At 49.5% G+C, this 11,065-nt stretch overlaps 1 protein-coding gene across 1 annotated transcript; it reads left to right on the plus strand.

Annotated features, from left to right (window-relative positions):
* The first annotated feature begins 1,409 nt into the window (after window positions 1-1,409).
* Window positions 1,410-3,310, plus strand: LOC306812119 (transcription factor HES-5-like). Its single transcript, XM_079326396.1, has 3 exons — window positions 1,410-1,661; window positions 1,939-2,122; window positions 2,297-3,310. Exons 1-3 carry the CDS (start codon window positions 1,596-1,598, stop codon window positions 2,560-2,562), a joined length of 516 nt encoding a protein of 171 aa, XP_079182522.1. The 5' UTR covers window positions 1,410-1,595; the 3' UTR covers window positions 2,563-3,310.
* The last annotated feature ends 7,755 nt before the right edge of the window (window positions 3,311-11,065 follow it).

Raw genomic sequence — 11,065 nt, forward strand, 5'->3', positions numbered from 1 at the left:
ACTGCTTCAAAGCGTTCATGAGATGTCTTGTCTCCTGGCTTTCCCACAAGGCAGGGAATAAAGGGCTCCGAGGACAACATCTGCCCTTCACAAAGAGCTGAGTCCATTCAGGCTGCTACAATGAGTCCCACTCACTGCCTCTTGCAGTGACACCTCCTTCCTTCCTGTCAACTGCCCATTCCCCTCGGGCTTCATTGCAGCATTTCCAAGCCCGAAATTCTTTGGCTTTCTTACCTCACTACACACTTCCCTCCTCCCTTGCCATGCCCAGATGCTCGGAGGAGGAGCACACCTCTGCCTGGGGCACCCCAAGCTGAACCCACACGTGGCAGGATGCAGCACAGCTTTCCCCAAATAACTTCTGGGTTACTTTTGGTGCTTCCTCAAGGGTTGTACCCAAGCAGGTACTCACATCACAAAATCAGAACTGACCTCCAGTGTCCTCACAGCTTCGTTCTTTTTCTTGCCTTTATCACAAAAGAAATGGTTGCTTAATTCATCCCAGCGTTTCCATGCAGATACAAGCAAGCAGCACATTTTCCAGATGAAGAAATGGAGTGGGGATGACATGCTGAGGGTTACACAGTGAGACAGGTACATGGTGTCTGAGATCTGACATACAGAACACTCGCCAGGGCCAGGCTGCAGCAAGGCCAGGTCAGAACTCAGCATTTCACCTGAAACCTCAGCAAGAAGCAGAACCGACCTCCTTGCTGAGGACCTCAACTGCTAAATCCCAATCACGGCCCACCTCTGATTTCCTAAGACTTCCCAGGTGTCCGAGTTGAGCTTCATGCTATCCTTTAGCACATCTTAACCTGGAAAAGTCTGTATAGAAGAGATAGATGAAAAAAAGGAATAGCAGGAGCTACAGGGGTGACTGTGCATGGCCCAGCTCTGCTGGGAGGCGTGGGCTGTCCTTAGTGGTGATGGTGCAACGGGCTCACAAACCCTGATGTGTTATGGGGAAGAGAGAAAGAGGGGTGCGATTCTCTAGTTATTCTCGCTGTTGGTCAAACAACCATTTAGAAATGTCCTGCAAAGAAACCTGTGGCCACAGTTTGGGCCACCCATGAAAGTTCAATGACTGGCTGGACACACACACACACAGACACACAGAGAGAAATTCCCCAGGCTCTGGGAAGGACAGAGATGTCCCGGGGGCTGTTGATTTGAACCCTGGCAGGGCTGCCCTCCTTTTCCCACCTTTCCCCAAAAGCGTGCCTCCTCCACGCCGCGACTGTGCCTGGCACATGCGGAGCCTCGGGAACGCCACCGATCCCAGCGCAGCCAGCTGGGCAGTCCGTGCTTTCCCAGCTCCCCACGCCGCACACTCCACCAGCAGCGTGGGCAGAAGGTTATTCTCCCCGGGGCATTGGCGATCAATGTACCATGCACTAATGGATGCTTCCTCTATTGTCCCGCTGCGGGGCTGGATTGGCTGCGGGGCTGTGGGAAACACCGGCGATCCCGACACTCACGTATCTGCCCCGGCTCCCCGGGTATAAATAGAGGCATTTGGGAGCTGCCCAAGCATCGCCTCACGCTCGGCACAGCAGCTGCCTGGGGTCTGTGCCCAGGGCTGAGCGCTCGGAATGGCTCCCAGCAATGCTCTCATGATCCACGTGGAGGAGAAGCTGCTGCCAAAGGAAAAGAATAAAGTAAGTGGAGCCCCGGAGGGCATTGGAAAGGCCTCTAGCAAATAAATATAACATGGGAGAAGAGGGGGAAAGCAAATATTAAAGAGAGATAAGGGGGATTATATACATTTTTAAAAATTAAAATGATTGGGGAATGGGTAAGCAGCATCACACAGCTCTCTTGCCAAAATAAAAAAAAAATAAAAAAGTATCTTTGAATACGGGTGTATCAGGGCATCAGAGGGGAAATTGGGTCAGGTGTCACAGAATCCCTAAGGATCTGCTCCGTCTCTCCCAGCTGAGGAAGCCGGTGGTGGAGAAAATGCGCCGCGACCGGATTAACAGCAGCATCGAGCAGCTGAAACTGCTCCTGGAGAAGGAGTTCCAGAGGCACCAGCCCAACTCCAAGCTGGAGAAAGCCGACATCCTGGAAGTGGCTGTCAGCTACCTGAAGCAGCAGAGCCAGCTGCAGGACCAAAAAAGTGAGTGCAGGGCAGGTATTGCACACCTGGACCCAGGTGTGTGCCCTCCCAGATACCCCAGAGAAGCAGAGGCTGCAGCTCCCCAGGCCCATCAATGTCACTGCACAAATCACAACTGCCCCATCATCAGGTCACGATTTTAACCTGCTGCATTTGCTTTTGTTTCTCTTTCAGCGTTCATCCACAAGAGCCCAGAGCAGGACTTTAACAGCGGGTACCTGCGGTGCCTCAAGGAAGCAATGCACTTTCTGTCCTACTATGAGCCCAAGAAGGAGACCCAGGTCCAGCTCATCAAGCACTTCTGCAAGGCTCAGCTGGCTGCAGATACCTCGTACTCTGCAGCTCTGCGTGGCCCCAGCCTCTCTCCCTGTGTGTTTCCCAGAAAACAGCCTGCCCAGAAGAGCGTGCCTGCTGCTCCGACCATCTGGAGACCCTGGTAGACCTGCTGAACTTTATTCCCACGTTTTGCTACAAAAACTAGAGGGACCCGTGGTTTATTAGTTCCTCTTTGAAGTAGGAAACATTGCTTTCCAAAGGTGGGAGAAGGGGGCGGTTATTGTTTTTCTGTCACCAGAAATGAGGGTCGCTGGGTGGTTTCCCTTCATAGTGAAGGACTGTGGGTGTATCTTGCAGCAAATTTGTTGCTTTTATTGGTGGCTCCTGGCCAAAGACAGGACCAAGTTCTGTGGTGATTTAGAGAGCAAATGCCCTTTGGTTTCCATCACAGGCTGCTGAGCCGGTGGCTGTCAGTGGAAATCTTTCCGCTGACTGCCTGGGTCACAGGTTCAAGTGCTCCATTGTCTCTAGATAATGTATTGACCTTCCTCAAGAAGAGAATGTATTTTGTATCATAAAGAGAGGATTGAGCCTTTCCCTTTTGAGTGAAAGATGTTATTAAGAAATGCTGATTCTTCTGAAGCTCCTCTGCTATTTTTAGTATCCTTCTTACAAAAAGTTGTGATGATCACAGAGAGCTCTAGGGACAATTCTTTTCATGTCACTTTTTGCTGCTCTCATTTGAGGGATAATTGGTGCCTTTTGTAAAGGAAATACCTCTGCTATACCTTAAGGAAAAGGGGGAGGAAGGGAGGCAATAAGTACTTTATAATCATTCACTGAGCATGCTAAGGAGCTTAAAAAGCTTTTATAAAGTTGTGATGTATTCATCCTGTGTGATGTTCAACTTGTGTGTCTTCACTGTATAATACAATAAAAATGGTTTTAGTCATTAATGCTTTGCTTTGGAATGATTAAAAGGGCTGACACTGCTGGGCTGGGTGCATGCAGGCTCTCCTGTGGTGGGGAAGCCATCAGGAGGTGTCAGTTCTGAGTCCTTCACTCCAATACATGAATTAAATCTGTGAAGTCCCTTTGGCAGAACAGGATTTCAGATCTGGTAAGGAAGAAACCTCTGGAAAAATTATCAAAAATTAAAATGGAAGTGAAATGGAAGTGAGGTGCTGAGAAGTGTCAGCCTTTCAGATTTACCAGCAACCCATTCAGCCCCCAACAAACCACTCATTCCACAGCCATCTCAATTCCCCCACTAATTTTTCCACCAAGAGATCAGCATTGTGCTTTCTGTCTGTTTGGGGGGGAGTATTGTGCAAATTTCCTAACAATTTCCAAAGAGTTTGGCACCTGCCTCAGCTTGGGGATCTTTGAAATCACCTGCAATTAGGTGAATTAATTTTTGCTGTTTTAATTTTGACACTAATTCTGTTAGCCTCCCTTTACTCAAGTGAAATTATCCCACATACGGCTAAAGGTGTAATTAGATAGGAGACTGAGGAAGCATTTCCTCTCTTAAATTATTTCCTTTCATTTTACCTTGTCTTCAAACTAAATCTGCACAAATAATCATTTCACAAAACTATTCTCTAATCACGGTAATTCACTGATTTGGGTTTATGGCAGGGAATCCTATTCTTGTCCCAGAGATACAGGAACAGCACGAAACACATTTGGTCAACAATCCAACTTTGCTCAGATTCCCTGGGAGAGCTGCCCTTGAAAATCTGCATTTCAAGCACACAGAGTTTGCTCCCAAACAAAAGGAAACACTGAATACCTGATCTTGTCAAAAGCACGGGGCAACCTGAGATCTGCTCAGCTGACAGATCAAACTGCACCCAACACTGAACCTGCCCAGTCCTTGTTTGGTTTGTGGTGAAATCCTCTGTTAACCACACAGAAAGGCCCCAAACAGCCAGGTCAGGGATGTGCTGCTCTGCCTCATTTTGGGCCATGGATCATTTTGATTTTTATTTGTGCAAATGCTGCTTGGGTGCTCTTCACCTCTCTGCCAATGCTGTGCAAGGGGGGGGTTTGGGACAGTTCTCTACCAGTGCTCCAGATTTGTCCTTCCCAATGAACTGCTAAATAATTCACAAGAGATATTTTTAAGTTTTATGCTGCTTAGTGAGCTTGAAGAAGTCACTTCAACTTCGCTGTGCTCAACCTGTCCTTGTCAATTAGCACAGACTTCTGAATGCCAGCAAAGCTCCAGCTGTTGTCCATGCCCGTGGGGTTTTAAATCAAGCCTAATGAGGGCGGTTTGGGGGAGTTGAGGCTCAGCTGGAGTGCCATGTGCCCCAAAACCCAGCCCAGCCTGATGTGCACCGCTGGGAACAGAGCCACACGTGGCACAGAACAGGCTGCTGCTCTTCTGGGGATGGGATTCCACCCCAGGAAAACACGTTTGGGGGTCACAGCTGGCAGCACCTCTGCAGGGTGTGTAAAAAAAGAGTGTAAGGGAGAGAAAAAATGAATTCCTCCTCCCTGGGCAGTGGGATGGGACCAAACCCCACCGGAAAATCTGCTTTTTGTGCTCCAAGGAGTCAGATCCACCGTGGTGCAAGTGCTCCCCTTCTGCTTTTCATCAAGCACAGTCTTGCCCCTCTGGGCTTTAATTTACCAATTACCCAGAGCTAAAAGCCAGACCTCGGGCCTGCCCGGCCCCTGCACAGCAAAGGTTATGTTGACAATTTATTAATTATTATCACTTCTCATAATTGAACTCAAAGCTTCTTAGGGCTCCTCCGGCCCCTGGGGTGACTGTCCCCTGCTCCCAACACATTCCCACCCTTAGGGAAGATGTTGTTTATTATGCTGATCCCAGAGCTCAGGAATACTCTCCAACAAAGCCCCTATTAACCTCAGAGTGTGGGCCTGAGTTTCTCGGAGTTTCCCACACTTTCTTCCCTATTTAGGGCATTCAGAGGCCCACAAAGGAAGCGTGCCTCACAACAGCCCACATTAGTGACGCTTTTTGGCTCGGCATTGTGACGAGCAGCAATTCCTGTCCCGATGGACCATCTGGAGAGCTATTTTCCCAAGGAGCACATTGATCGATCAGTATTATGAGAAGGCCCTTTTAAAACTTGGGAACGTTATGCTCTTTGACACTAAATAGGTGTCTCAAGAGGGGTTGTCAGAAAGATTTTTAAACCATTTAAGGAAGGCACGGGGGAAGAAAAAAAAAACATTTAAAATCGTAATTATTTCTTTAAAAACGCCATCAATGGCATCTGGGAGACAGGCTGGCATGAATGTAGGAAATGGTCTAAAATAAAAATTGGTGCAAGCCATCGAGTTGTGTGCTAGAAGCACAGCCACAGAGGCACAGGGCACTGCTTTTCAAATCTGCATCACACAGACAAGGGAATTCTGGGTTTCCACACTCTTTGCTGGTAGAGTTCACCCCCCCTCCACACCTGTTGCTCCATTGCAGTACAGAATTCCTCTCCATGGAAAATTAAGGATCAGGTGGGCTAAGCTGCCAGTTGGTATTACAAGCAATAGCAGCTTTTGTACAAACTGTGTGTGGAGTAAATCTAAACTTGGGCTGAAACCACCACTTGTAAACCAGGAACAGGATGGTGGAGAACTTCCAGCTGTTCTGATTTATGGATTGTCATGGACATCAACCTATAATGACAGGCTTGGGGTGGCTGGATCCTTTCCTGGATCCCCCGTGGCTGTTCCTCAACTCACAGCAATCCCCAGGTTTCCACCACAGCTCAGGGTCTGCAGGGAGCAGCTCCAGTTGGAGATGAACATGGGGAAAGCCAGGGCTCCTGCAAGAGCACACAGGGACAGCCCCTGGCAGGTTGTGATTTTTGGAAACAGCATCTTCGTGGTGCAACTCGGGATTTGATGGGATTTACAGAGGAGCAGCCTCTGCCACAGCATCTTCAGATCTCAAACCTCCTCCAAAAAACGGAATTTTTGTGTCCTGTTGTTCAGTCAAGTCCATGTTTGGCAATTTTGGGGATTTGTCTCTTTTGATTCTTCATTCCCAAACCAGGGAAAATCATTTCTGTGTGTCTCAGACAGCCCAGTTTTCTGGCTCTGCAGCAACAGTCCCAGGCACAAATTCCTCCCAAGGGCATGGAGCACAATGACAAGGATTGGGATCACAAACATGTTTTAGGGGGACAGGCTGCTGCACTAACAGTGGAATTTTTAAAAAAGACCAAACTGAGCTAACTAATTACAGACTTTTAACAAAGACTAAATGGACTTCCTACAGCAGAGGATGATTTGTCCTTAGTGAAATCCTTTCTGCACTCCATTAGGAATACACCATAGGGACAACCCAAGTCTAGACAATTTATTATTCACAACCATCAGATGGGAAATGCTGTTGCCATTAAGTTTTCAGATCTTAATAACCAAACCAACCGGGGGAATATTTGCTTCTCTCACCCCGCAGCAGCACACAGAGGGAGGCTGAGGCAGGCACGGGGGAACGGAAGATTTGTGATCCCTTTCCAAGGGAGAGGGAGCCGGAGTTTGGGAGCTCTGTGTGCTGGCAGCAGGGCAGGGTGCCTGGTTCACCATTCCCATCAGGTCCCAGGATTTCGCATTCACGGTGTTAAACTGCCCACAAAAGAAGTGTGCCTGGGAGGGTCCCGGGGAGAGCCCACGCCTGCGGCACCATCTGCCCGGCCCTTCAAGGAAAGGATCAGCCCTTAATCACTGGGAGCTGGTTTAGCCCTTTGGAGGCCGGGGCATTGTGCTGCGGACAGCGTGGCATTATTTAAAACCGCTCATTTCAAATGTTCAGGGCTGAAAATTGGGTCAGAGCTTCTCTCTCCCCTCTCGCCGTGGCCGCGGGTGCCGCCAGCATCCTCCTTCCCATGCGGACCTGCTGTCCCTGCATCCCTCCAGAAAATCCCGAGCTTCACTTCCCTCTGCAGGAACAGCACAAGCACATGCAGCCAGGGATAGCCCCAACCCCAAGGAATGCTGCAGATTACAAGCTGACAAAATAATTCAGCAAGCTGATTTTGAATGGGACTCATGGTCCGTGTTCAGTTATAGTTTTTGACAGCCATCAAGATTTAAATTTGTTGTACCCTAAGTGATCCATCTAAATATAAAGTGTCTTTGGGCTGGGAAGGGAATAGACCTGGTTTATGGAAATCCACAAGAATCCAGGCAGAGAAAAAGGCCTTAAAATCTTCAGGTTACGGGATCATCTTTTGCAGAATTATGTCTTTTTATTCACTGTGACATTTTGCTATCCAGGTATCCATGGCACAGGTTTGGCCCTGAGAGGGATGCTGAGGGCAGGTGGAACTGCTTGCCTGCAGGTGACAGGAAAATGAGAAGTTTCCTGTCTGATTTTGAAAGGCAGACACAAAAAATAAGCAGGGTTTATCATCAATGTTGTAGTTGTAAAAAAACAGGTATTCAAAAACTGCATGAGGCCTGCCATGCCTGACTGACAGACCCCAAACATGACTGGGTTTGTACTGGGTTGTGCTGGGAGGGGGCAGCAGACCTGAGCTGGCAGCATAAAACATCCTGGAAGAAAATTAAAATATTGCTACAAGGCAGTTCCAATCCAGAATCTTGTCTGGTCCTTTCCCCTTCATTACCTGTGGCACAGAGGTGAGAAGTCCCAAGTCTGAGCAAACTCACTGGAAGGCCTCACACCTGTAGTACCTCCTGCAAATACAGCAAAATAGTAGGCAAGAATTAACTTTTAACTCCCTGTCAGTTGTCTGTAAATGGGAAATATATTTAGGTGGAGATTCAGGAACAGTGAGGCATTTACAAAGTGGCATGAAATTAAACAGGACATGTTTGGGAAAGACATCACAATCATTACATGTCATGGGCTGCCGTAGGAAAACCCAGATTACCCAAACAAAAGCAAGGAAGAGCTCTGGGTATAACTTACAGAGGGATTCTAAACAATAGAGAGGAAAATATTTCAAGCTAACTATTTGAAGGGCTCTTCCCTCGATTTTAGTCTCTCGTTGCCTGAAAATTATCTGGTACTGTATTCATCTAAGCACGGTTTAATGTCGATAAAAGGGTTTAGTCCCTCTAATTCTGCATCTTTCCCTTTTCAACCTCTCTTTGGGGCGCAGAGCATTATCTCTTCCCGGGATCAGTCTCCTGTGCTTAATTTCAACACAGCCTGGGAAAAGGCAGCACATTGAGATGTTGACGTTCCCAACATCAGGCAGAAGCTGGATGATAATGACGGCGAACGCTTTCCCACGTTCCCTGCCCAGCGCCGCGATGCCAAACCCTATTGTGTCCCGCACTCCCCAGCCCACCTGCTCCTTTGGGAGCGGGGTATTATCCCCAGGCAATTCACAGTCAATTTGCCATGCTGTAATGGATGCTTTCCCTTTGTCCCGGGCACGCATGGATTGGCTGGAGACTGTGGGAAACTCCGAGTCGCTCCGGACCCAGACTTTTGTAATGCGGCCCCTGCGTATAAATAGGGCAGAGCCCGGCTCCATTCTCCACTCGGAGCCGAAAGCAGCCCTTGGGATAACGATGCTCTCTCCCTGGACATCCCATCGCCCGGAGGGAAGGAAGCACAGGGTGAGTGTGTGCTGGAGAGCCGGGAAGGGCCGCACTCTGGGTGTTGGGAGCTGTTGGGGTGTTGTTGGGGAGGGGAAGCCTCGCTGCTCACCTTCCCTTCTCCCCCTTCTGTGTCACAGCTCCGGGAACCCCGGCTCGGATTTACAGCAGCTGGAACTGCTCCTGTTGAAGGGATTTCAGAGACACCAGCCCAACTCGGAGCTGGGGGAAGGCGAAATCCTGGGGGGATGGCTGCGAGCGGGCGAGGTGAGTGCCCCCATCACATCCCCCGTCCCTCTCGCTGCCTTTCCCTTTGGGAAAAGCTCCAGCCGGCTCCTCCCCGTGTAACATTTTCTCTCCTGCCCTTTCAGCTCTAGCAGCCCGTGCCCAGAGCCCGCGGCAGGATGATCCCGAGGGGCAGTGCCCGGCGCCGCTCTGCAATCCCCGTCCCCCCGTCCCACGGGCGCAGCACCGCGGGGGAAGCTGAGCAGCCGCTCCCGGAGGGCACAGGTGACACCTGGGGACTCCGGTTCTTCCTCCGTGCCCACCTCCAGCCACCAGCTTCCATCAAAACCAGCAGCACCGAAGCGATTCCAAAGCCTCCGCTTCACTATTCTGTGATTTTTTTGGACTTTTCCCGTGTTCCAGAGGAGACCATGACTTGCTGTCCAAGTCGCCCCCACTCCTCTCACCAGTAGGGAAGAATATTTCCCCTTTGCAGGTCATTGCTCTGCATGGATGTGAGCTCCCCTTCTCCCAGAAGGAGTGCGAGGATCCCACCGCGTGGAGACAGAGTTGTTCTGAGGGAATGTGAGCTGTATCCTCCTGCTGGGAGGGCTGCAGGGGTCGTTCGGAGCGGAACGACGGCTGTTCTTAACCTCTGCGAGGTTGTGCGTGTAGCTCTGCCCTGGGACGGGCAGAATTCCCAAAAGTGTCCCTGCGGGAGGAGCCTTTTCCTCGGGCTCCCCACCTGGAACGCCCCGGGGTCTCACTGGACACATTTGGGAATCTGGCCTTCCCACGGTGCCATGAGGGGTTCTATAATATTTATAGTCTGTACTGAGCACGCTCTGAGAATGGTTAAACCATATCCCAAACTATGTAGAGGAAATTCCTCGGGATGTCTTGCTCACGAGCCAGGGCTGTTTGTGAGGTTCAGGATGCGTGTGTGCCTTTTGTAAAGGCAGGAGCTCGTTTTTTATGTCCTTATAGGACTGAAAGTTACGGCTATGCTGTCTATTATAAAAGAAATATTTATTAAAGTCTTTCATGAAAGGCAGGTGTATAAATTATATTTACTTTTGGGTACCCTTTTGCCAGGGGAAAATGGGAATTTGTTACTGTCCTTGGAGGATGTTACGATGTGTTCTGTGCAAGCTGCACCAATGTATGACCTGTGCCAGAGTTATCCTGAACGTCAGAAGTTGGAGAAACTTTTAACGGTCAAAAATAAATAAAAATCTGCTTAATCAATCCGAAGTTATTCTTTTTTTAAAGTAGTTTTTACAGCTGGTTTCCCTGTGGTCAATGGACATGAGACAGATTCCAGTGAAAGCAGAGATGTTCAGATTTGACACCGAATTTCCCCAGCATTTCTGTGTCCATCGGGACCCCCTGCAATGCTGTTTTCCATGGCTCGGGAATATCAAACCCCAGCTCTCTCAATGTGAGACAAAAATAACAGCACGCCCCAGCAGCCAATTCTCTGGGAATTCAGCGCCAGGAAAGGTCACTGCAAGGGTGAAAAAAAATCATGGAATGGTTTGGTTGGGAGGGACCTGAAATGTAACCTAATTCCAATCCCTTGTCACAGGCAGGGACACCAAACCCAGAAAGTGCTTTTGATTAAGAGATTAAGTTTCCCAAGGCACAATTCATATTCCTGGGGATATGTCAGGGTCACAAAACACTTGGAAAAACGCAGGGGGTTAAAATTCAGGGATTTGGCTACAGGGGGCACACGTGGGGCTGTGTGGGTGTCCTGGACCCCCGGTCCCCGGGAGCTACCGGGGATCCCCCCCGGGGGTCTCTCTGCCCGTTCTCCTCAATTCCTCCCGGGGGTCTCTCCCCCCATCCACCCCAAATTCCTCCATGGTCTCGACCCCACCAGGG

Source organism: Erithacus rubecula (assembly GCF_903797595.1).
Source record: "Erithacus rubecula genome assembly, chromosome: 24".
In the NCBI taxonomy this organism is placed as follows: domain Eukaryota; kingdom Metazoa; phylum Chordata; class Aves; order Passeriformes; family Muscicapidae; genus Erithacus; species Erithacus rubecula.